The following is a 26,899-nucleotide window of genomic DNA, read 5'->3' as shown; positions in this document are numbered from 1 at the left end:
GATCGAAAGAAGCATTCTGCACAAAGGGGAATCCTAAGCCCAACTACATCAAGATATGTTCATCAAAGTGAAGAGGACGTACAAGAGGTCCACTACTCATATATGATGACATGGAAGGCATTTTTAGCCTAGCCTTAAGCCAGAACCAACTCCTAACTTTAATAATGTCAATCACCTCATCAAAATCCAACTGTGCTCAATTGAAACATATTTAATTTCAATGTTAACAAAAGCTTCCAGCACTCCGTGAATTTGTTTCCATGTGCCAAATCATAGATCGACCAAAATAAAATGGTATATTCTATTTTGTACGTAGTAGAACCGTATTAACCCAACCATAATAGAATCTTTGCCAAATGCTGTAAGACACATTAGAAGAAAATAACAGATGTTGTGTGGATCCTACATTCTTCTTTTTACAAATTAAAATCACTCACACCTAAGATTATGATCGTGGGAAACAACTTTTCTTCTATATAGATTTGATTTTGAAGGTATTGTATCAATAATTATCAAACACTATTTTTGGATGTATATATATCATATTTTGAAGATTATTGAGTCTGTTTACATAAGTTTATCTATTAGTATTTCCAAAAAAAAAGGAAATAAAACAAAATGAGTTTTTTCTTTTCTTACAAGTATTTTTAGAGAAATTTATCTAAATATGCCCTCAATAATATCATATTTTGAAGGTATTTTTATCAAGAGAAACATTTACCATCACTATTCTCAAAAACTAAATGGGCCAAACCAACTCTTGATGGCATCGATTTCAAACAAATATCTCTACAGGCAATGAAAGGTTAACCTACACATTTAAGGAAAGTGAACTCCAAGAAGCAATATGGAGCGGTGACAATAGTAAAATCTTGGGTTTAGACGGTTACAGTTTCAAATTCTTTCAAGTTTTGAGATCTAGTCAAAAGTGATATCTGCAACATGAAGGCTGAATTTCACTCTAATGGCAAACTAGTGAGGTGATGCAAGTTGCAACTCTTCCCTCATTTGCTTAAATACCAAAACAGGAGAATTCGATTCAAATAGAGAAATTTTGACCAATCTCCTTACTAGGTAGCATCTACACGGTCTTAGTGGAATCATAAAATTGATAACTGAAAAAAGTTTCTTTTCGGGATACAAGATTGCGGAGGAACATATTAAAATTTCTACAGTATACATATGATGTGCCTTTGATTGGTGACAACAGTGCGGTGAATACAAGGACAACCATATTTTTTAGCTTGTCTAAGGGCTAAAGGTAAATTTCTACAAGAACAATTTAGTTGGTATTAATTCAAACTCAGAAAAAGTGACAGAAATGGATAATTATTTTGAATTGCAAAATCATTGATCTACCTAATTAATTAAGCCCTTGAAAATCTGTTAGATAAGATGAACATGTTATCTTCTTAGAACAAGTATTTTGTTTTGGGGGTCGTATCACTTGATATCCTCAATTTTATCCTTTCAACTGGTCTTCCAATATACTTTGTGTCTATCTACAAAGTTCCAAATATGGTAATTCACTCTCCTATTATGATTCCAAAATAGTTCTTTTGGGGAAATTTATAGATAGCACTAAATGTATAAGGTAATGGCACACGAGTTTCAATTGTTTTAAATAACAACCAAAGAAAAAACACAACTGCATCATTGCAAGACAATGAACCTGGTTGAATACCTAATTTATAATGTGGGACTGCAAGGTGTACTGATTCAAAGAGAGCATATTCTATAAATATCAGCTATTTGGAAGGCCATTAAATTTGAACATTATTTTGTTTTTTAATTTATTTTTTAAACATTTAAGGGAAAAAAATAAACCATGAATCAATTGAAGCCAGTTTTAAAGAATAACATGGCTGTGTAAATGTGGTGGATATTTCATATTAATAATATGATAATTCAAAAAATAAATAAATTACTATAATGAGTAAGCAAGTATATAAAGTTCAGTCCAGTAATTTAGGTAAGAAATGTAGGAAAAAGCTAGTGCTAGCTCTTATAAATATGCTACTGTTAAGGGTACTTCTTCCAATTACAGGTCATGTGTAAAATACTTTCTATGCTTTAAAAACTCACTGAACAAAGCATTATACATATTGACTACTTATGCAATGTCCAAGAAATTTTCTATAAGGAGTCAATATGCGCAATTTTGGTAAGTTATAAGCACGAGGCTTTCATTATACCAAATATGCCTTATAGATTTTCATTACAATTGTGATCCTCTCATAATTATTATTATCGTCATCAACATAATTATCGTTATTATCAATAATTAGTGATTATAGTGATATTTACGATAATAGTTATAACAGTTAATGATCATGATGATAATGGAAATGACGATCATGATAATTGTAACAGAAATATTCTTTTAGCTAGAGATTATATGATTAAATAAAATTTTAATTTTAATTTAAAATATTTTAATTTTAACATTTTATTTTAATCTATATATATATATATAGATACACACAAAGACTAAAACTCCAATCTCCAATTATGGGATATATGCGCATGTTTTGAGAGAATCAGGCTAGTTTTCCTTCGGGATTTGGCGACTGAACCCGTGAACTTTGCTTCTTGATCTGCTTTGTCCTAACCAACTGCAGCGCAAGGCTCAATGCTACTTACTCCGGTCCTTGGAATCTCCTTCTATCATTTCTTTTTACAATATGTTAATATGTTATACATTATCACCAAATTGATTGAGTTTTTTTAATTAGTTAATGATGGGTTAAATTAGTGTTTTTTATTCTAATTTATTATTTACGTTTTATTTATTATTCTAATTTTTTTAAAATTTAATTTGGTTATCAAATTTTTAAAATTGATTCAATTTGATCATTTAGTTTTTTTTTGTTTAATTTAATCCTTTAATTTTTAAAATTGATTGTTTTTTTTGGAAAATATGCATAATACTGATGGATTAAATTAAATCAATTTAAAAAATTAAAGTACCAAATTGAATACGAAAAAAATAGAAGATCAAATTAAATCTAAAAAATAAATTAGAAGACTAAAACATTAATTTAACCTCAATGATTTCCCTCATATGTATGCTTAGTATCTTTTGAGTAATTTTTAACTCTAAGTATGTTTGAATAAGTTTGTCTTATTCAAGCCTCCCAAATTTTTAAAATGGAATTGATTTTAGGTTTAAATAATGTTTTTCATCCAAAAGAATTTAGTATTTTTTGTTTTTCATCATTGAAAAAAATTGCTTTAATCTATGCAAATTATATTTATTTTATTTTTCGTCCTTAAAACGCTTTAGATAACATTTTTTGTATGGTTCAAAATATTATCTAAAACGCTTTAAGAATAAAAAGTAAATTAAACGCATTTTACAAGGACTAAAACAATTTTTTTTGCAAGGATGAAAATGAAAAAAAAATGTTAAATTGTAAGGAGGAAATAAGCATTTAAGTCTTGATTTAAAAAAAATATTAAAAAGAAAGAAAAAACAATACAATGACAATGTAAAATAATTTTATACCGAGTATGATAAGTTTGTCAACTTTTACAATATCTATCTTAAAAGTCATATCAAAAGTGATTTTTGATTAACAATGTAAAATTATTTATTGAAGGTAAAATTCTCTAAAAATTAAAAATTAGAGATAAAAAATATAACTAAACATAATATTTTACTAATGTTGTTTATACTTTTTTGAAGACAGTCTGTTATTAACGTTACCAATCATAAACGAAACTCACAAATTAAGTTTCAAATAAAATCTCTTTTAAGTACATTTACAATTTATAAAATTGCTTTACTTTACAATATCTATAGCTAGTTAAACAATCTGGAAATTATTAAATAAATTATTTTACAATCACACATGTTGGTATTTAGCTTAATCATACTCTTTGATTAAAAATCAACAATATTTAACATATGTAATATAACGACTTATATTTCTTAATTAAGTATTTCAGAATTCGAATTCTTTAAATATAAAATAAATTATGTTGAGAAGAAAATACATACTTTAATTTATGGATATTCACCGTCTCTAATAAAGATTAATTATCATTTTCAACAAAAATTACTTCATAGCATGCTAAGAAAAAAAAAACTCTTTGATTAAAAGCAAGTTTAATTAAGCTAAGTTTACGCGTTTACTTGCCCTTCCTTTTAACCAAACCGATGAAATTTCACCTTGAAAGAAGTACATCCAATCAAATCTGTATTCCTACGTATGTTGCTTAAAGTTAAACCATTTGATTTAAAGAAAAGAAAACTAACAACAATGACTAATTAAACCTAAGTTAATTGTTCACTAAAACAGATGTGCATCGATCTGTGTAATATGATGATCTAGAGGCGTGAAACCAAGGTAGGTATATGGTCCAATCGAACTAGTATAATAATATGTGGATGAGTTGGAGTGTGAGAAAGGGATGTGGAAAGAATTGTGTATTATTGGTATGGGAGAGAAGAGAGGGAATCCACGTGAACAAGTGAGTAATTAAATAAGAAATAGGTCAAGGAGGATATGCCAGCTTTCTTGCTTGAGTAGCGTGGTGAGGTCGCCAATGTTTCTACTAAGTCCCACCTTTTTCTCCTCTCTATTGTTTCTACCATATATCTTTTTCTTGTTCCAAAACAAAATATTATTATTTTAATTAATAAGTACTTGTTTTACTAAACTTCTAGTGAGTGGTCATTCATCAATCAGGAGTTTCCCGCTATTTGAATGCCCCCCTTCTCTCTCTTTTCATTTTTGTTCCTTGGCGGCCACAAATTGTTCATCACTTGTAAATTTTGGACTATTTGAGTCAAATATCTTGTAGCTTTATACACAGATTTATGTCTTAGGCATTTTCGTAGTAGATTGCTTATTTAGTATATGGTATAATTTTATATTTTATAGTTTAATATGAATTTTGAAATATAATAAAATTAATTATCTTAGTATCAAGTCCTTAGTTTTTTAATGTTGGCCAGCTAATTAAAATCCACTAACCGAGCTTAAATTGTCTCCTGAATTGTTAACGATGGAATGAAAGCCTAGAAGTACAATCATCAACCTTAATTGGGACTCCAATCTGTACTTTGGTTCGTCTCCTACGAAAATGTGTCCAATATTATGTGCTTAATTAAGTTTTGCTTTGACTTCATTCTTAGCGTGAACAGAAATACTCGTACATTTTTCTAATTATTTTGGACATTGTTTAATTTGTTTGCTCCGAGTACACCTGTACTCATCTCCTGAAAGTAGAACTTATATCGCTTTAATCTAGACCAACTACAAAATAATTAGTAATTTAAATAATAATGTCAACCTAAGCCTTTTATTCCTGGTTACTTAATAGATTCCTTGAGTGGGCATAGGTGGCTAACGTGCATGTTCTAATTAAATATCCAAATTAAAATTCGGCTTAATCATTGGAATATGGATCTAATTCATGATGCCACCATTAATGTTTTCTGTTTAGGGGGCATTTATAGATTAATTAACCAAAAGCAAGACAAATTAAACTCCCTCTTAACTTTTCATTAGGAAGAACCACAAATTCTTCAAATGTCATCCATCACACGATAAATTATTAAATGATCCTACTTCATCATGGTCCAATCAATCTTCTTTTTTATAAATTGAAAAAGTTGTTATGTATTATTACACAGATATTGATCAAGACCATAGTTATATGATGGTATTAAACTATATGATAATTTCTCTTCAAATAAATTAGTTTGAAATTCAAAATTTGAGATATGTATAAAAGAAAATAAAATGAAATTAATATCCTTTTTTCTCTCTCTGTAATGTATGAGAAATTAAGAGAAAGAATACTTGATGTATTATTCATAGATCCCTCGATTATTTTCCTTTCCTTTATTTTTTGATCTGTATTAAGCAAGCATGTTTAAATTGATTAATTCAACCCAAAAAAAAAAAGATCGAAAAATCATGGAAGGCAGAGTAACTCTTCTATATCCACAAATTTAGATACTCGCATACATTGAGAGAGAAAAAGTCATGTTATATTTTAACAATTTCAAGTGTTGAACCACCTTCGGTTCCCAGTCCCCACCGGCAAGCCAAATTCCGGCACCGGCCACCGGAAAAAAACTAGTCTTCTGAGATGCTCTCCAACCGAGGCTGCCACAATCCGCCGCGACCACTCCGGCGATCCCGCCCTGAGCATTTCTTCTCCTTAGAAACTACAAAGCCCCCATTATCACGTTGTTGTGATGATGACAAATCATGGTTGCTCTTCTTGGAAGACACCTTCTTGATAACGGCATTCTTATTACTACTATCATCACCACCGTGGTTACCACTCACGTGTTTCACATGTTTCATGTGTCTTTTCTTTTTCTCCGCCGGTAACGATGCCGCCGGGATCAAGAAGTATATGCCTCCTCTCTTGAGCTCGGTCTCCGGTGCGAGGATCAGAATCCGGCGAACCACGCCTTGGGAGCTAGGTTTGCTCAAGACATGGTTTGGATTTGCCTTCAGAACCTCCCCAGCCGTGATTGGACGCGTGATTTCTTCCACGTACCCGTTCAAGTGCACTATGCGGATCAAGTCTAGGGCTCCACACGGAAGAATGCAAGCCAAACAACACCTTAAGCTGTTACCCATATTATTATTATTATTATTGCTCTATAATATAATGTGGAGACTTTGAGTTGGGGAGTTCTATGTGAAATGAAAGGGTTGGAGGGTGAGTTTGTGTATTTATATAGCAAGTGAACCGTAGGTACGATCATAATAATGCAAATGTGGATTTAATAATAATTGTGGAACTTGTGGATTCAAATTGACGAAACTACCCAGCACAAAGAGTGGTTTTCAATTTTTCTCGCAGTCACGTTCACATGTTATATAGTGGTGGGTTCCTTCTATTATCTTTGAGAAAATATGTATTGGGTGGCGGTGTAGTAAATTGAAGAGTGTGTAGAATAATTTTATTGTTAATGAAAAATTATAAAATTATTACTAAGATTCATTAAATAATAAATGAGATCTACATGTTTTTATGATTTTTAATAAGTTTTTTTAAAAAATGTAAGTGTTTAAATTAGTATGTTAAAAGTGTGTTAGTACTCGTACTATACTAGACCTTATCAAGTTGGTTATGCATTCTACTTCCTTTTTTTTTTTTCCTCTTTTTTGCTTCACCTTTTTCTACCTGGAAAACAGCTTTGTTGTGGAAAATTTAAATACGCGAGTTTAATGTGCGGTTTACCCTAACTCTGCTGATACACGCAGTCAAAAGCTTATCCACAAAAGGAAAGGGAAGAAGCAACCAGGAAAATACTCCTGAAATGACATTACAATTAACCGCACAATAATGATACTTGCACACAATAATTTTCCAGATCATTCTTGTATTATCTCCTTTCGTGATAGAGAAAAAAAAGCTTAAATGTATTGGAGATTTCTGAAATATATTTGAATTTTGTAATCGATTCTTGAATTTATTTTTTTTTTTGTTGGGTTCCTAAAACTTAAAAAATTTTGTGTGAGATTCATGCCGTTAGTTTCCATATAAAACGTGATGACATCTCCGTTAATTGGATACGTTAATGATACACATATGAAGTCACGTTAGATGTTCAAACGCGTGAATTACATCGCCAACGTCCAAACTCGTGAACTACACCGGCAATGGCAATGACAACACCTCCTCCTCCTCCTCCACCACCCTCCTCGTCACAGTCCACTGACTTCCTAACCTCCCCCTCCTTCCACGACTCCACCGGCACCATCCTCCCTTCCTCCTTCCCCACCTCCTCCTCCCTCCTTGGTCGGTTCTCTGCTCGCATGCGCGAATTCTCCATCACCTCCTCCTTCTCCTCTATCTCCCAATTCTCTTTCCAAACCCAAACTCAATTTCCACTGAACCCTCTCTTTTCCCTCCTTGCATCAATCCATCACCCAAACAACCTTCACCCCGCGCACCCCTAGAACTCCGCATAGCCAAGACCCAAACTACCATCAATGTCGCCCCACTCACCCTTATATTACCCATATGACCTTCACCAAACCACCACGTGACCCAAACCATTATGCGACCTTTAAATCTGTCTTTTTGCAATGGCTTCCATCACTGACTCAGATGCCACTGCCAAGTCCTTGAACACTTCAGTGGAGTACCATTGCTAGTGCTAGGCGAACCCATGGACAAAGGCGCAAGATCAAGCTCCAACGATGTAGGTTCGAGTTTGGGTTGGGTGTGGTTTGACATGTGCAAATTACATGCACAAATCTTGTTGGTGGTGGTGGTGTTGGATTTCGGATTTGGATTGTGTAGAGTTTGGATTTCAAGCTGTTGTTGTTGAGTGGTTGGGTTGACTTTCACAAAGGAGGGGTCAACTTGGACGAAGGTGGTGTTTGGGGTTTTGGGATCGCCATAGAAGGAGAAAGAACGGGGAAAGAAGAGAAGAGGGAAAGAAGGAAGGGAAAAAAAAAAGAAAAATGGGTGGGGACAATTTTTTTTTGAAATTAAATATAAAAATTAAAAAAAAATCCAGGTGATACGTCATATCATTGATACCTTTGACGTGATTCCGCACATGTATCGCTAACGTGTCCAACTAATAGACGCATAATCATGTTTTGGACGGGAACGGACGACACGAATCTCCCACAAAATTTTTGAAGTTTTAGAGACCCAACAAAAAATAAAAAAATTTAAAAAATCAGTTACTAAATTTGGATATATTTGAGGGATTTCTAACATATTTAAGCCCACGTTCAACATATTCTCGCTCATCCTTTTCTTTTTCTAAGTAGAAAAAAAAAATAGTCTCCTACAGATGGATAGACACCAAATATATGTCTCTGTTACCTACATTCTTTATTTGATAAAAATCAATTAATAGTATAGATATGATAGCTATTTTAAACTGATCATAGTAGAAAAAAAAATAGTCTCCTACAGATGGATAGACACCAAATATATGTCTCTGTTACCTACATTCTTTATTTGATAAAAATCAATTAATAGTATAGATATGATAGCTATTTTAAACTGATCATAGTTTTATATAAGTAGTTAATTAATTTTTATGATAAAGGCTATATTAACATATGTAAGTCTGATGATTAACATGTTTTTCATCAACACAGCATTTTGTTTTGTAGCAAGTGTGAATATATGCTGTACACATTTCACTATCCCCTGCCGAAAGACAATTTGTCTAACATACTTCAACTTTGATTTGTCTAAAAGAATTCACATGAGTGATTAAAATAAAAATAAAAATACACATGACTATTTTAAGTGGTTTTTTTTACTATAATAAACAACTTATAATAATTTTGATCATTTATATATAATTGTACAATCCAGATTTATTATTCTCATTTTTTTACAACAAACAAGTATTCTGCGAGTCCCGTTGTTTTTTTAAAGCATTTTTTCTCAACGGTATGAAATGATGTTTTGTGTTGGTAAGATATTATTAGTTCAGCATTACATAATAATGCTCGGTGTATGGAACATCTTAATTGTGACTCCCATAATAATAAAAAAAAAAATACTGTCGACCGGTTTGCAGTAGTTTAGTCAATATGGATGGCTAGAAAATCTACAATGTTTTCAACAAATAGGAAGGGCGTGAATCACATTGTTAAAATGGCTAAGGTGTATTCTTGAAAAAGGATCAATACTAGATGTGGTTTTGATTATTCCTCTCAAGATGGATGAGTGAGCATCACAGAAAAGCTTTTATATTTGGATTTATAATTGTAAGTGGAACACAAATTGATGTAAGTAGTGAGCTATCGACATACGTTTTAGGTGGTTCTTCAACATTTTGTTTCTTAGAACCCCTACACTTGGATTAAGGAACACAAAAACAGGACATTGGCTCTGCCTTCCATGTCACAAAGGCATCTTTAGATTCTTAAGAGTCTTGATAGTATATATTTTTGTCTGTGTAATTATAAGATGTGCTTACTTATATATCAGTAGATGTTTAGTTCTTTGCTATGTACTTGAGATATTTGGCTTACTGTGCAGCTTTGGTTTTGGTTGGTGATTTGTATCTCTAATATTTAGTAAAATTTGTGCTTAAAATTAGCTCTTTGTACCAATAATTTGTTTAGTTTAATTATCAAAAAAGAAAGGAGGTTATAAAATAGTGTTAGTACAAAAGTTTGTCATCTACTATCAATGGACTCCCTCTCAGCGTATACACACACCTACATGTGTTTGCATGGGATCTATTTATTTGTACTTAGAATTATATACAAGGTTACCAAACTGTAGAGTATGTAAACTCGTGAGAATTCCATAAACTCGACTCGTGGACTCAACTCGTAGACTCGAAAGAGTTCACTTCATATAAAAATAATAACAAAATATCTATAAATAAAATATCAATTAAACATTTCAACAATATAATAAAGCAAAATAGTATATCATAAATTTCACAATACTTAAATAATCAAGTCTAATAATACATCATTACCAGATAATAACTTGCAGATGTTATAATAATAGTAGATCATTCCCATCGAGAATTTGATATTATTAGAGAACAAGAGTATTATATTATTAAATGTGAGAATTTTTGTATTTGAGAATAACACGCCAAATGAAAGTATGTTGAACACTAAACAGACAAAAAACAACTCAAAATGACTTACATTTTGGTCTAATTTTGTTAACTTACTGATTCGTTAACTCAGTGATAAACTCAAGAGTTTACCGAGTTTATTCAGAGTTTATAGAATCTACTCAGAGTCTACTAAAAAAATAGTTTACTCAAGAGTCAACTCAGAGAGGATAAACAGACTCATAAACTTGTACGAGTTAGCAAGTTAACTAGAGAGTTTGATAACCATGATTATATATAATTTTTTTTGAAATAGTTATATTATATAAAACCCCTTTTTTTTAAAAAAAAGTTAATTACAATTTTTATCATCCAATTTTTATTATTTTGCAAATTTTATCACTAAAGTTTTATTTTCGTGAATTTTATCACTCAACTTTTATAATTTTGTGGATTGTACCTTTGAAGTTTTTTTTTCCACAAATTTTACCATCAAACTTTCAATATTTTGTAAATTTTACCATATAAATTTTAAATTTTTATAAATTTTATCATCATATTGATAACAAAACGATATCGTTTTATTTTATATTTAATTTTTTCTTGTGAAACATCGGCAGTGATAAAATGTATAAAAATTAAATATTTAGATGATAAAATTTACAAAAATAAAAATTAAGTGATAAAATTCATAAAATAATAAAAATTGGATGGTAAAATTTGTAATTAAGTTTTTTTAAAAATAAGTGTTTTTATAAGATAAAAAGTACCATTTAAAAAAACAATATTAATTAGAAAAGCATTTTTTTATAGTGTACCCTAACATACTCTTAATACCTCAAACATATTATTCTCCCACTCAAATACCATAAGAAAAGCAGCAATTCATATAGCCTCGGTCTAAATTTATTCTGCTAAGGACAGTGTATAATATATCACGGTTAAAAAAAGTATAAACACAAAAAATATACAGTACTAATTAATAATATTAATATAAGCAGAAAAAACAAAAATACCAGTCCCCATAAAACCGTGGGCCTTGATGAATCATGCATGCTGATCGATCCAGAAGCAACCATGGGAAATAGTGGGCAGGTTATAAATTTAAATATTGGCATTGAATCAAGAACTCAAAAGGAGACAAAGGAATAAGGGTTGAAAAAAAACACACAAAAAGGAGATTAACTTAAAAGCCTAACCCTTTTGCAATACGGACAAAACTATAAAACATGAACATTATGAAAACGCGGGTTGCAGGGTGAAAAGCATATATTTCGTGATAGATATAGATAAGTATGCTTATTATATATTTTGATACAAAGTAATTTATTTTTAATATAATGTTAAGCACTTTTTTTACTTAATTTCTTAATTTATCTTGATTTAAAATCTACATTTTATTCTTAATTTTCTAATTTTAAAATTTATTCTTTTAAATTAATTATGTACATTTTAATTATTTTGAATATTTTATATTTTATAAGTATATTTAAACTTATTATATTTTTATTTATTAATATTTTAAACTTATATTTTTAAAATTCATCTAAGTTTTGAAATATTTATATTATACACAAAATGCATATTATTAATTAATTATAAAAGTTTATATGAATAATTCTGGCTTCCGTCGAAGGGATTCGCTAATAGCCATAGGTGCTTGCTTCGGTGCCGTTTATAATTGACGGGTTTGGTACCGTCATATTTTTATTTATTTTATTTGTCAAATATTTTAAAAATAAGATAGTAATATATTTTAAAAACCGTTGCAAATTCTAGGAAATTTAATTTTTATATTATGAAATTGTTTTATTTTGCTTTTTACATATCAATTAAGTACCACTTTTTTTTTTTTATCTTTATTGGTATATTTGATTTTTTTTAACCATTTATATGTTGCTATCTTTTTACATGTTGTTTATGGGCAGTAATATACGTTTATGTGCATTAATAGTTTTGTTTTGATTTATTTTATATTTATTTCAAAATTATATAATATATAATATTGCTCAACATTATTATTATTATTATTTTAAATTTTAAATATGTAATATATTATATATAATACCATGTACTTATTTATGAAAGGCGTAGAATTCACTCATGAATTTGGAAGGGATTACAAAATGCAAGATTGTTTATAATTATTGGAGGAAGTCTACAAAAATTTGCTATGAATGGATGACTTTTGCACAATCACAAAATTTGGAAGTTAGAACTCAAATTAGATGCAACATCTAATTTTATTTTATTTTGAATTTGTTTATAATTCAAGTACATTATACTATACTAATATCTATAAATTTTTGTTTATAACTCTTGGTGATATATTTTGTGGGAAGTGATGCTTGGAATGTTTCTATTAGGAATTTTTTTGTCAACTTATCGTTTTATAGATAGACAATTTATTATATAAAATATATTGAATATTCTAATTTTATTACATTTAGTTTTCATTTACTTCTTTTCAAGAATGACTTATGTTTATTTTTAGATTTTTCACAACTTTGAATGATAAAATATGTTATGTATAATTATAGTTGTTAATTAAAAAAAAAATTCAAACATACATCAATTTTTTTAGAAAAATCGATGTTGGTGAACAAAAAACAACATCCATTTTTCAGAAAAATGATATTGTGTAGTTTAATTTACATTAATTTTTAAAAACTAATGTTAACGTTGATATTTTTAAAAATTTATTTTCGAGTAGTGATTACAAGTTGAAAATCGGTGATTTTATAAAATAGGAATGATTGTGGTATTTGGGTAGCTACTTGAATGATGCAAATCGGTGCAAATGATTAGAGAATACAAGTAAGTTTAAATATTATTTTTAGTTAACTATTTTATATTGTTAATTTTTACAACTATATCCCATTAATAAATGATTGAAAAAAATTGTTTATAGGTGAACAATAGAATGAGAATGCTACTTCCCTTAGATTTGGTTTTGAAGCCTCATAACCTAAATCGTAAAAAATTGATTGAAAGGTCACTTGAGCACTTGAGTTATGGGCTGACATAATAGTTGAGCAAATTATGTTATAGTACTTGTCATACCCCATTTTTGACCCGTTTTTATTTCTTTTTTCTCGTCTTTTAAGCCGGAAATTTCTATCATTTCAGATGAAATTTCGGCAGGGAGGTATTTTAAAATACCTCATTTTTGTTTTGAAGACGCCCCTTTTTTATTATTATTATTTATTTATTTACCTCTTTTTATTGTTTTTTTATTTTTAGTTATTATTTTCTTCTTTTCTTTTCCTTTTATTAAGTGTTTTTTTTTATTTCCGTTTTTTATTATTAATATCTTTATTAGTATCTTCTTTTCGTTTTTTTTTTTTTTTTTTATTATTATTATTTTATTTTTTTATTTTATTTTATTTTATTTTTTTATTTTGCTGTTTTATATTTTGCTTTTTTTCTTTCTTTTTCTTTCTTTTTCCTTTTCCTTTCCTTTTTTCTTTTTTCTTTTCGGTTTTCTCGGTCCAGGCCCAGAGGGGCTCTTCGTTTTTTTTACCCTAATTATGACCTTTAAATGCGGCATTAATTACTGTGCATGTCGAGAGAGAGGGCAGAGGTGAATACGAACAGTCGGAATACCAACAGCCAAGCCACCACTAACCATCGGCCTAGCCACCGCTCAACACCACCCTCCCCCTCCGTGAACCACTAGCCACCACCAGCCACCACTCAGCAACACCCTCCTCCTCCGTGAACCACCAACAAAAACAAAAAAAAACCAAAATCATCTTGCTCATAAAATCAAAACATTAGAACAGAAATCCCTGCAAACACAGTAACCCACTCACTCATGCGGCCTAAAGCCTACACCAACCACCACTAGCGGCCAAGCCCACACCAAACACCACCAACCACAAGCACCGCGTCAAACACCCACACCCACACAACCACAAGCACCGCGTCAAACACCCACACCCACACAACCACAAGCACTGCGTCAAACACCCACACCCACAACCCAAGCTGTAACCGTTTTCACTCTGAAGCTTAAACGATAACATAAGGACAAAGGTAGTTCACCTTTTTTTCTAAGATTCAAGGCTAGATCTAGGCTTTATCAGTGTTGGTTTTCAAAAAATAACGGTGGATTTGAGACTAGGAGAAAAAGGAATTCAGAACATGTAGTTTTTTTTAAAAAAGGAGGAGACTCTGTTTCCGACGCGGCGGCGCCGCCACCCATGGCCGGCCAGCCACTGCGCCGGTAAACAACTTCCGGCGGTGTGTGCTAGAGAGAGAAGAGAGAAAAAGGGAAGAGAGAAAAGAGAAGAGAGAGAAAAGTTTTTTAAAAATGGGAAAAAACCGGCCCCGAGCCCTTATATAGAGGCCGGACCGGTTCGGTTTTTTTTTTCCTTGGACCAAACCGGTCCGGTTCTCCTTTTTTGGCCCGCTGGACTCACCTCTGGCCCATTTTTTTTTCTTTTCTCTTTTTCTTCTTTTCCGATTCCTACTCTCACCCCCTTTTTCCTTACTGCACCCTTTTCTTTTTCTTTTTTTACGCACCATATTTATTTTATGTCTTGCATTTTTATTTTTACGCATCATATTTAATTTTATGCCTTGCATTTTTATTTTCTTTATTTATTTTCCAGCATCATGTTTAATTGTTTGTCTTGCATTTTATTTTCCAGCCACATATTTATTTTTGTCTTGCACTTATATTTTCTTTATTTTATGTACCCTATTTATTTTTGCCTTGCATTTTATTTTTATGTCTCGCATTCTTTTTAGCATCATATTTATTTTCTGTATTGCATTTTTATTTTCGTTTTATTTTATTTTCAGCATCATACTTATTTTATGTTTGTTTTTTTTTATTATTTTATTTTGTTTATTTTTTATTCTATGCATCATATTTACTTTATGTCTTGCATTTTTTTTATTTTTTAGCATCATGTTTATTTTATGTCTTGCATTTTTATTTTCTTTTTTTTATTTATTTCCAGCATTATATTTATTTTTATGTCTTGCATTTCATTTTCTTTATTTATTTTATGCACCATATGTATTTATTGTTTTGTATTTCATGCATTTTATTATTTCTTCCAGCATATTTATTTTAATGCATTTGCAATTTTTATTTATTATTGCCAATTAGAATGTATCTAGGTCCAATGTAAAAAAAAAAAAAAAAAAAAAAAAATGAGAATCTGCACCGACACTCACATTTATTTTTATGTTTCCGCCGAGGACGATCATGTGATTTGAACCGTATCCGAGGAAAAGGACCCTCACTTGATCCAACGTCATTTTAAGGGATCCGGCGCGTTTAGACTTATCTCCGCATAATTAAAAAAAAAAAAAAAAAAAAAAAAAAAAAAAAACTTTCCATAATCAAAATTTCAAAAAAAGGGTCAATCTTTTCTTTCTTTCTTAATCAAATCTTTAATCAATCTTTAATCAATCAAAACATTTTTTTCTAATTTAAAATCAATCGAACTCACTTCTTTTATTTCTTCTATGCCTTTTCGGCCTCTTACCTTGCCTAAACTCTTCTTTTTTCGAACTTTAAAATCAATCAAAACCAATCACTTGACTTTCTACTCCGAACTACATGATTTTGATCCCATTCGGGTATGTAGGCAAAAGACTTTGTCTTCCCAAATCAAATAAAAATAAACAAAAACTTTTTTCTTCTCCTTTCTTTCGAACCCACCTCTTTAATCTTTCCACACTTGAGCATTTATTTCCAAACAAATAATTAATTTAGCATAAAGATAAAATAAGCAAGAGGTTCCTATAGAGTACTATAGACGTTTAGGGTGCTAGTACCTTCCCTTTGCGTAACCAACCCCGGACCTTTGATCTCTCAAAAATAGGGTTTTTCGAGCTTTCTCCCTTTTCTTCGGAAAAATAAAAGATCGGTGGTGATCTTAAAAATGCGAGTCAATGCTAATCAATAGCTTGATATCCAAAAATCACCGCGACAGAAAATGGCGACTCCACTGGGGATCACACTCCTAAGTGGGTTAAACCTATCTTGTTTTTCTTCATCTTTATGCTTTATTATTATTTGAAACTGTAAATACGTGCTTAAGTGTTTATCTTTTACGTGAGTGGTGAGATAAGTCCTACACCCGGACTTGAGGGAAACATAAGATAGGATGGTGGTATAATCATAGTGTCTTTCCGAGAGTGAGTTTCGGATGTGGCACATGTGATAACCCCGCTCAATGGAGGGATCTTGGGAATATTACTATGTTGGCATGAGTAGTCGTGTTCAGCATTAATATTTCCAAGCGACCTATGAAGTTGAGGACCTTTAGTTACCTTTAACCCATCTTAGCCTTTTAGGACGTAGTGCGGTGGCTAATCAAGAGTAGTCTTGAATTGGTTGATACGCGATACTACACTCAAACGAGGCTTTCCTATGGACGTTGTTGGACCGGGAGTAGTCCCGTAATCCGACAATATCCGGAAGTGGTCAATGACTTTGGGAACTTGGTAGAACCCGTGATACAGGTACATATGAAACCATAGTCCTTACCAAATGGCGTGTTTACCCTTAACTCCAACATTTTGGACTTAACTTCACCATGTTTTCTCCATACTGTGGCATAATCATGCATACATGCATCCATGCATAAACTCTTTTTTTTCATCCAAATTATCGAAGGACTTAGACAAGCTTTTTGTAAACTTTGTAGATATGGACATCCCACTGAGAAGCACTAGGAAGTACCTTTTCAAAAAAACAGACCTGTTGAGATTAAGGGAGCTAGCATCTTTAGTAAGTGATCCAGTTGATTTTCAAGCTCATCATGGGAAGTTGCTCAGAATTCTTAGAGTAGATGTTGAGGAAGGATGCCTAGAGACCCTGGTTCAGTTCTATGACCCGCTCTACCATTGCTTCACATTTCCCGATTACCAGCTTGTCCCCACACTTGAAGAGTACTCCTACCTAGTAGGTTTACCTGTGCCAGACAAGATACCTTTCCATGGTTTTGAGCCTACCCCTAAACCCTCCGACATCGCAGCCGCCCTCCATCTTAAAACCTCCATCATCCAAGCAAACCTTACCTCTAAAGGAGGCCTCCAAGGTCTTCCCACCCACTTCCTCTACCAACAAGCCTCCATATTTGCTGAAGCAGCTAGTATACTTGCCTTCCATTCTATCCTAGCCCTCCTTATATATGGCCTTTTATTCTTCCCAAATGTTGACAACTTCATCGATATCAATGCCATTAAAATCTTTCTTACAAAGAACCCCGTACCCACTCTACTCGCCGATACCTACCATTCTATCCATGACCGTACCCAGGCTGGCCGGGGAACCATTTCTTGTTGTGCACCTTTACTCTATCAATGGTTTACCTTCCACTTACCTCAATCCCGTGCCTTCAAGACCAATGATGACAAGCTTTCCTGGCCTCGCCGAATCATGACTCTTGACCCATCTGACATTGTTTGGTACCAAGCAGCTAGTGATGTTGGAGAGATTATTGTGAGTTGTGGTGAATATCCCAACGTACCTCTTTTGGGTATGCGTGGCGGAATTAGCTACAACCCACTTCTCGCTCGACGACAATTTGGGTACCCGATAAAGACAAAACCAAACAACCTTGCCTTGACTAATGAATTCTATCTTAACCATGGAGATCACTCGAACAAAAGGGAAAGATTCGCACAAGCTTGGAGCGCTATCCGCAGACTCAACAGAAGTCAGTTGGGAAAGAAATCAGACTATGTGCACGAATCTTATACCCAGTGGGTTATTGATAGGACCAAGAGCTTTGGCCTACCCTACCGCTTACCTAGATACCTATCGTCCACCATCCCACCATCATCCTTGCCTATCCCCTTTGATACTAAGGAAGAGTTTCATGAACAATTAACCAAAGAAAGGCAAGAAAAAGAAACTTGGAAGAGGAGATGCCAGGAGCTAGAGCAAGAGAATGAGACTTTGAAGGGAAGATAGCCCAACAGAGCCGTGAGCTTTTTATCCAGAACCAGAGGATGATTGAGAAGGACGACTTGCTTCGTCGGAAAGACGTTTTGCTCCACCAAGATGCTAGAAGGAAGAGGAGTTTATGGACTTGTTCTCCCGTGCACATTCAGATTCCGAGGACCCATCTACTCCGGGAGTTTGAGTCTGAAGTTCTTAGGACCTTATGTTTAGATTTTAGCTCCCGAAATCTCTTGACTTGTAAAAAAAAAAAAAAAAAAAAAAAAAAAAAAAAAAAATTTGTAATATTCCAATGCTTAAGTGAAGTGTTTCAGTTTATGATGTTTACAATTTCTCTAACAAGTTCTTCGATAATAATTTGTTCCCTTTCTTTTTGCATAAGCATAAGCATGCATCATGTTGCATTCATGGTTTCTAAATCGAGTCTCACACTGTGTTCACTACTTCAAAAGGGGGAGTCAATCAACCGCCGCCCAAGGAAAGTGGCCCGACGAATTCTCCACAAACCAACTCGCATTTACAACACCAGGGCCAATCGGAAGAGGATGGATATAGTTGAACAAGAAAATCAGAGTCTCAGGGAGGAGGTTGCCACTTTACGAGAGGGAATGGATAGGTTGACGACCATGATGAGTGCACTCCTGTCAGCCCAGAACTCTCAAGCTGCCGCCGCTACTGTAGAGCAGCCCTTGGTGAGCACAACCCCGCTATCTACGGTGACTTCTCCACCCCTCTTTTTGCCTCCAGGTTGTACATGGGGAATGCCACCTCCAGTCTGTGGAAGCCCCCAGCCCACTGTATCTGAAGTTCCACCTCCTTTTGCTCAGCAGTCAGCACCGGTTCCGCAACCCAATACCTCTTTCCCTCAAGCTGCAATGACTTATTCAGCTCCACTGATTCACACTATTCAACAGGAGGTTGAACCAATTTTCCAAGCTGAAAATGTTGTAGCCTTCGACAAGATGGAAGAACTCCAAGAAAGATTTGATGGTATGCAAAGGGAAGTCGAAGCCCTCCGAGGAAGAGATCTGTTCGGGAAGGACGCCTGTGAATTGTGCTTGGTCCCAAATGTTACTATCCCTCACAAGTTCAGGGTGCCAGACTTCGAGAAGTATAAAGGGAACTCTTGTCCCCGCAGTCACTTGGTGATGTACGCGCGGAAAATGTCCATGTATACTGACAATCATAAGCTGCTTATTCATTTCTTTCAGGACAGCCTAACTGGGGCCGCTCTGAAGTGGTATATGAATTTGGACAGTGCGAGCATTCGTACTTTCAATGACCTGGGTGAAGCGTTCATCCGGCAGTATAAGTACAATTTGGACATGGCCCCAGATCATGATCAGCTCCGTGCGATGACACAAAAAGAGAAGGAAACGTTCAAGGAGTATGCCCAGCGTTGGAGGGAAGTGGCTGCCCAGATTGTCCCGCCGTTGGAAGAAAGGGAAATGACCAAAATATTTCTGAAGACCCTGAGCCAGTTTTATTACGAGAAAATGGTTGCAAGTGCACCAACAGACTTCACTGAAATGGTCAACATGGGTGTGCGATTAGAGGAAGGTGTCCGAGAGGGACGTTTGACTGGGGAAAGTGCCCCTGCCGCAAGTAATGCCAAGAAGTTTGGAGGCCACTTTGCGAAGAAGAAAGATCAAGAGGTGGGAATGGTAGCTCATGGTAAGCCTCAGCAGAATTTCACCCCATATCGTCAGGTCGCGAATGTCGCATCCACTATCCCAAACCCATCATATCACCGTCGCATCCACTATCCCAAACCCATCATATCACCAACAAAGGCCACATTACCCCCAACAATACCCTCCACACCAATACCCTCCACAACAATACCCTCCACAACAATATCCTCCACAGCAGTACCATCAGCCACAATACCCTCAAAAACAACAAAATCGCCCGCAGACCCCCCAACAACCATATCACTCACAAAACCGCCAAAAAACAACCTTTGATCCAATCCCGATGAAATATGCTGACTTACTTCCCGCCCTGCTCGCCAAAAACCTTGTCCAGGTCAGAACACCCCCTCGTACACCAGATGTTTTACCTCCCTGGTTTCGTCATGATTTAACCTGTGCTTTCCACCAAGGGGCCCCAGGTCATGACGTTGAAAACTGCTATGTCCTGAAAAATGAAGTGCAAAAACTAGTCCGGGCCAACTTGCTATCCTTTAAAGATCAGAATCCCAATGTTCAGGCGAACCCTCTGCCGAACCATGGGCCTGCTGTTAACATGATACAAGATTGTGATGAAGACGGTGTCATCCTGAACGTCCAGCACATTCGAACTCCCCTGGTCCCAATACATATCAAGATGTGCGAGGCAGCTCTGTTTGACCATGATCATGCAGCGTGTGAAATATGTCCAGTGAATGTAAAAGGATGCCCGAAGGTACAAGGGGACATACAAGGGCTGATAGACAGCAGAGAACTAACCATCAAGAGGAAGGACAGAGAAGTGTGCGTCATTACCCCCGAGTTTCAGCGGTTGGAAATAAGTTGTAACAGTGGGGAATCAACTACTACTCCACTAGTGATTAGTTTGCCAGGACCTATGCCGTATGCTTCTCTAAAAGCGGTCCCTTACAAGTATAGTGCCACGATGTTGGAAGGTGGGCAGGAGGTGCCTTTGCCCTCTCCAACTCCTGCGATTTCTGTGGACAACATTGCTAGTGACGGTAAAGTTCTAAGGAATGGACGTGTTATCCCCACATTGTTTGCAAAGAAAGTGAATGATCCGGCAGTTAAACAAGCGACAGTGAATGGCCCCGGTACAAGGAAGGAAGTAGGCCAATCCAATGGGACTAGTAAGAATTCTGATCATGACGAAATTCTGAAACTGATCCAGAAGAGTGAGTATAAAGTAGTAGACCAGCTGCTGCAAACTCCCTCTAAGATATCCATTTTGTCTCTGCTATTGAACTCAGAAGCACACCGTGAGGCTCTAATGAAGGTGTTGGACCAAGCTTTTGTGGAGAGGGACGTGACTGTTAATCAATTGGACAGTATAGTAGGAAACATTACTGCCTGCAATAATTTGAGTTTTAGTGATGAAGAACTTCCTGAGGAGGGGAGGAACCACAATCTGGCGTTACATATATCGGTGAACTGCAAGTCTGATGCTCTGTCGAATGTACTTGTGGACACTGGTTCCTCATTGAATGTAATGGCCAAATCCACATTAGATCAACTTTCCTACCGGGGGCCTCCCATGAGAAGAAGCAGGGTGGTTGTCAAAGCGTTTGATGGATCAAGAAAGTCTGTTATCGGGGAGGTTGATTTGCCCGTTACAATTGGGCCGTTTGTTTTCCAAATTACATTCCAGGTGATGGATATCCAAGCCGCATACAGTTGCCTTTTGGGTAGGCCATGGATCCATGAAGCTGGGGCCGTGACATCCACCTTGCATCAAAAGCTGAAGTTTGTCAGAAATGGGAAATTGATCACTGTGAGTGGAGAGGAAGCCTTGTTGGTTAGTCATTTGTCAGCTTTTTCCTTTATTGGTGCTGATGAAACAGAAGGAACCTCTTTCCAAGGCCTGACTTTAGAGGGTAAAAAGCCAGAGAAAAATGAAGTATCTTTTGCTACTTGGAAGAGCGCACAGAAAGTGGTGCAGGAAGGAACAGGTGTAGGATGGGGAAAAGTTGTGCAGTTGCTGGAGAGTAAAAACCGTGAAGGACTGGGATTTGCTTCTTCTGCAGGATCCGCAACGAACAGTGTTGGATCAAGCTCCATTACTAGCACCTTTTGTAGCGCCGGGTTCATCAACAACTCGCCAGAAGCCAATGCTGTCTTGGAAGATGCTCCTGAAGAGATAGTGCTTGCATTTGTCACACCTGGAAAACTTGTTCGCAACTGGGACGCGGTTGACATCCCTTCAGTGGTTCATGCATCAAAGTAATGTGTCTTTGTTTTTCTGTTTGTTTGTTTTTCAAAAAAGGATCCTTTCGTCTTGCCCAGGACGAAAGCGCAATTATGTAGGGCTGTTTTGTTTCAAGCACTACTCTTATTAATGGAAAATGTGGTTTATCCCGATATCTATGCTTATTGCTCTTTCTGGAAAATGGTAACACAAAAAACCCAAAATATTTTATTTTTGTTTTCTGATTTCAATTAATTATAAAAAGTCCGCATTGTTCACTCATTTTCTAAAATCAATCATCAATCATATGCAGACTAGGCATTTATGAGCCCGTTGAACATAATAACCCTGCACTCTCTCCCAACTACGAATCTCCTGTCTACGAGGCTGAAGAGGAGGAGGATGATGAAATCCCGAAGGAACTTGCTCGGTTATTGGAATATGAAAAGAAAACCATTCGGCCTCATGAGGAGGTAGTAGAGGTGATTAACTTGGGAACCGAGGAAGATAAGAAGGAAGTCAAGATTGGGGCATCGCTTGAGGCAACTGTCAAACGAAGGGTGATTGAATTACTCAAAGAATACGTCGATGTGTTCGCATGGTCGTACCAAGATATGCCCGGCTTGGATCCCCGTATTGTGGAGCACCGTTTGCCTTTGAAGCCCGAATGCCCACCAGTCAAACAGAAACTGAGAAGAACTCGCCCTGACATGGCTCTCAAGATCAAAGAGGAAGTACAGAAGCAGATCGATGCAGGTTTTCTTGTCACATCAGAGTATCCCCAATGGTTAGCCAACATAGTGCCTGTTCCAAAGAGGGACGGCAAGGTCAGGATGTGCGTTGACTACCGGGATTTGAACAAGGCTAGTCCGAAAGATGACTTTCCTCTACCTCACATCGATGTATTGGTTGACAGCGCTGCAAAGTCCAAGGTCTTCTCCTTCATGGACGGTTTCTCTGGGTACAATCAGATCAAGATGGCAGTCGAAGATAGAGAAAAGACATCTTTCATCACGCCTTGGGGCACCTTTTGTTACAGGGTAATGCCCTTTGGGTTGATAAATGCAGGTGCCACTTACCAAAGAGGCATGACCACTCTCTTTCATGACATGATGCACAAAGAGATAGAAGTGTACGTGGATGATATGATTGTCAAGTCAGGCACTGAAGAAGAACATGTCGAGTACTTGCTGAAGATGTTTCAACGGCTGAGAAAGTACCAACTTCGACTGAATCCCAACAAATGTACCTTTGGTGTTAGATCTGGAAAACTCTTGGGCTTCATTGTCAGTCAGAAAGGTATTGAAGTAGATCCTGACAAAGTCAAGGCCATTAGAGAAATGCCGGTTCCACAAACAGAGAAACAAGTGAGAGGTTTTCTTGGGCGTCTAAATTACATTTCTCGTTTCATCTCGCACATGACAGCCACATGCGGACCTATATTCAAGTTGCTTCGAAAAGATCAAGGGGTTGTTTGGACCAAAGATTGTCAAAAGGCTTTTGATAGTATCAAGAATTATCTGCTAGAACCTCCAATTCTTATACCTCCAGTTGAAGGAAGGCCTCTGATTATGTACTTGACTGTGTTAGAAGATTCTATGGGTTGTGTGCTCGGACAACAGGATGAGACCGGAAGGAAAGAGCATGCCGTCTACTACTTGAGCAAGAAGTTTACAGATTGTGAGTCCAGGTACTCCCTACTTGAGAAAACTTGTTGTGCACTAGCCTGGGCTGCCAAGCGTCTTCGTCACTACATGATTAACCACACCACCTGGCTAATATCCAAGATGGACCCGATCAAGTATATCTTTGAGAAACCCGCTCTGACAGGAAGAATTGCTCGTTGGCAGATGTTGTTATCCGAGTATGATATCGAATACCGCACCCGGAAAGCAATTAAGGGAAGTGTTCTTGCTGATCATTTGGCTCACCAACCAATTGAGGACTATCAACCCATCAAGTTTGACTTTCCTGATGAAGAGATTATGCACTTGAAGATGAAGGATTGTGATGAACCATTGCTTGGAGAAGGTCCAGATCCCGAGTCTAGATGGGGTTTGATTTTTGATGGAGCCGTGAATGTCTTTGGCAATGGAATTGGGGCAGTTATTATCACTCCTGAAGGTAATCATCTCCCTTTCGCTGCAAGGTTACAGTTTGATTGCACCAACAATGTGGCAGAGTATGAAGCATGTATCCTGGGCATTGAAAAAGCCATTGACTTGAAAATCAAGAACCTTGACATTTACGGGGATTCAGCTCTCGTAATCAACCAAATCAAAGGAGAATGGGAAACTCGCCACCCCGGCTTGATTCCATACAAAGATTATGCGAAGCATTTGCTAACCTTCTTCAACAAAGTGGAGCTTCACCACATCCCTCGTGATGAGAACCAGATGGCAGATGCGTTAGCAACTTTATCCTCCATGTACGAAGTGAGTCACCGGAACAATTTGCCAACAATCAGAATTCAGCGCCTCGAGAGGCCCGCCCACGTGTTTGCAGTCGAAGAGGTTGTTGATGATAAGCCCTGGTTCCATGATATCAAGTGTTTCCTTCAAAGCCAGGAATATCCACCCGGAGCATCCAACAAAGACAGGAGAACTTTGAGAAGATTGTCTGGTAATTTCTTCCTAAATGGGGATGTTTTGTACAAAAGAAACTTTGACATGGTACTACTCAGGTGTGTAGATAAGCAAGAAGCAGAATTTTTGATGCATGAGGTACATGAAGGCTCCTTTGGTACTCACTCCAATGGACATGCAATGGCAAGGAAGTTGTTGAGAGCAGGTTACTACTGGATGTCGATGGAGACAGATTGTTGCAAACACGCAAGGAAATGCCACAAATGCCAGATTTATGCTGACAGAATTCATGTACCACCAACTACACTTAATGTTCTTTCTTCTCCGTGGCCCTTCTCTATGTGGGGCATCGATATGATTGGTAGAATCGAACCGAAGGCTTCAAACGGGCATCGTTTCATTCTAGTGGCTATTGATTACTTCACCAAGTGGGTTGAAGCGGCATCTTATGCAAATGTGACTAAGCAAGTTGTGGTCCGCTTTATCAAGAATCAGATCATCTGCCGTTATGGTGTGCCCAACAGAATCATTACAGATAATGGAACGAACTTGAATAACAAGATGATGAAAGATTTGTGTGAAGAGTTCAAGATTGAGCATCACAATTCTTCTCCTTACAGACCTCAAATGAATGGCGCAGTTGAAGCTGCAAACAAGAATATCAAGAAGATAGTGCAGAAGATGGTGGTCACATACAAAGACTGGCATGAGATGCTACCGTATGCTTTGCATGGGTATCGCACTTCAGTGCGTACTTCAACAGGGGCAACCCCCTTTTCTTTGGTGTATGGTATGGAAGCAGTACTCCCTGTGGAGGTTGAGATTCCATCAACGAGAGTTCTAATAGAGGCCCAGTTATCAGAAGCTGAGTGGTGCCAAAGCAGATATGATCAGTTGAATCTAATTGAAGAAAAACGCATGAAGGCCTTGTGCCACGGACAACTTTATCAACAGAGGATGAAGCAAGCTTTCGACAAGAAGGTTCATCCTCGTGTGTTTCAAGAAGGAGATCTTGTGCTCAAGAAGGTTTTATCTTTCCAACCCGACTCTAGGGGCAAGTGGACGCCTAATTACGAAGGCCCATATGTCGTCAAGAGAACTTTCTCTGGTGGTGCGCTGATTCTTACGACTATGGATGGGGATGAGCTCCCTCGTCCCGTGAATGCGGATGCAGTCAAGAAATACTTTGTCTAAAAATAAAAGAACAGCTCGGTAAGTCGAAAACCCGAAAGGGCGGCTTAGGCAAAAATGAGCGTCTCGGTGGGTCGAAAACCCGAAAGGGCGACCCAGGCAAAAATTAGAGACATCAAACAGAAAAATAATTAGCCTGATAGGTCGAAAACCCGAAAGGGTGATCTATGCAAAATTTAAGGACCAAAAGACAAAGTAACTGCATCGAGCTGATCTTCGTTCATTTGAGGCACAATGGAATGTCAGGGAGACCCTGAATCTGAAGCATCCAAACAGTGGAATTCAAGGTTGTCAGAGGGAACAACGGTTATTGTGTTCAATGAACCTTCGATTTATATTTACCATTTTCCAAACTTTGTAAGATCAGTGGAACCATGCCATTGGCAGGTCACCACTCTTTCAAATAAATTTGAGCCTGTTGCCTTTCATTTGGAATTCTCATTTATACAGCTTATAAAACTTTTCCTTTTTTATGGTAGCATTTGAAACAAAATATTTCTCAAAATCATAAATTTTCTTTCATGTCTTTTTTGAAAAAGCACAGACAACAAAACACTTTTTCTTTGAACTCGTGAATAGATGAAGGGGGTGTCAACAGCTACCATGAGAATGGGTAAACCTTGCAGGTTGCACGTGGTCAATTGCTTTTTTTCAAAAAAAAAAAAAAAAAACAAAAAAAAAAAACAAAAAAAAAAAAATTTTTTTTTTTTTTTTTTTTTAAAAAAAAAAAAAAAAAAATAATAATAATAATAATAATAATAATAAGCATGACCACAGAAGCAC

At 35.7% G+C, this 26,899-nt stretch overlaps 3 protein-coding genes across 3 annotated transcripts; 2 read left to right on the top strand and 1 right to left on the bottom strand.

Annotated features, from left to right (window-relative positions):
- Window positions 1-5,928: 5,928 nt before the first annotated feature.
- On the bottom strand, window positions 5,929-6,954 carry LOC100818876 (uncharacterized). The gene has a single exon (XM_003518283.5). It carries the CDS (start codon window positions 6,606-6,608, stop codon window positions 6,093-6,095), a length of 516 nt encoding a protein of 171 aa, XP_003518331.1. The 5' UTR covers window positions 6,609-6,954; the 3' UTR covers window positions 5,929-6,092.
- Window positions 6,955-17,207: 10,253 nt separating this feature from the next.
- LOC121174305 (uncharacterized) lies at window positions 17,208-18,476 on the top strand. Its single transcript, XM_041013354.1, has one exon. The coding sequence runs from the start codon at window positions 17,208-17,210 to the stop codon at window positions 18,474-18,476; it is 1,269 nt and encodes a 422-aa protein (XP_040869288.1).
- A 445-nt stretch (window positions 18,477-18,921) lies between these two features.
- LOC100792217 (uncharacterized) lies at window positions 18,922-26,203 on the top strand. Its single transcript, XM_026127406.2, has 3 exons — window positions 18,922-20,335; window positions 20,493-22,375; window positions 22,654-26,203. The coding sequence occupies exons 1-3, from the start codon at window positions 19,010-19,012 to the stop codon at window positions 26,117-26,119; spliced, it is 6,675 nt and encodes a 2,224-aa protein (XP_025983191.1). The 5' UTR covers window positions 18,922-19,009; the 3' UTR covers window positions 26,120-26,203.
- The last annotated feature ends 696 nt before the right edge of the window (window positions 26,204-26,899 follow it).

Source organism: Glycine max, chromosome 2 (assembly GCF_000004515.6).
Source record: "Glycine max cultivar Williams 82 chromosome 2, Glycine_max_v4.0, whole genome shotgun sequence".
In the NCBI taxonomy this organism is placed as follows: domain Eukaryota; kingdom Viridiplantae; phylum Streptophyta; class Magnoliopsida; order Fabales; family Fabaceae; genus Glycine; species Glycine max.
The sequence above is the reverse complement of the archived record's forward strand: the minus strand, read 5'-3'. Positions and strand labels throughout refer to the sequence as shown.

Bases quoted from the DNA above. Each gene is read 5' to 3' on its own strand.
- LOC100818876 (XM_003518283.5), bottom strand. From the start codon at position 6,608: ATGGGTAACAGCTTAAGGTGTTGTTTGGCTTGCATTCTTCCGTGTGGA.
- LOC121174305 (XM_041013354.1), top strand. From the start codon at position 17,208: ATGGACATCCCACTGAGAAGCACTAGGAAGTACCTTTTCAAAAAAACA.
- LOC100792217 (XM_026127406.2), top strand. From the start codon at position 19,010: ATGGATATAGTTGAACAAGAAAATCAGAGTCTCAGGGAGGAGGTTGCC. The intron at 20,336-20,492 runs GTACCATCAGCC...AACCTTGTCCAG, and splicing joins CAACAATATCCTCCACAGCA to GTCAGAACACCCCCTCGTAC. The intron at 22,376-22,653 runs GTAATGTGTCTT...AATCATATGCAG, and splicing joins TCAGTGGTTCATGCATCAAA to ACTAGGCATTTATGAGCCCG.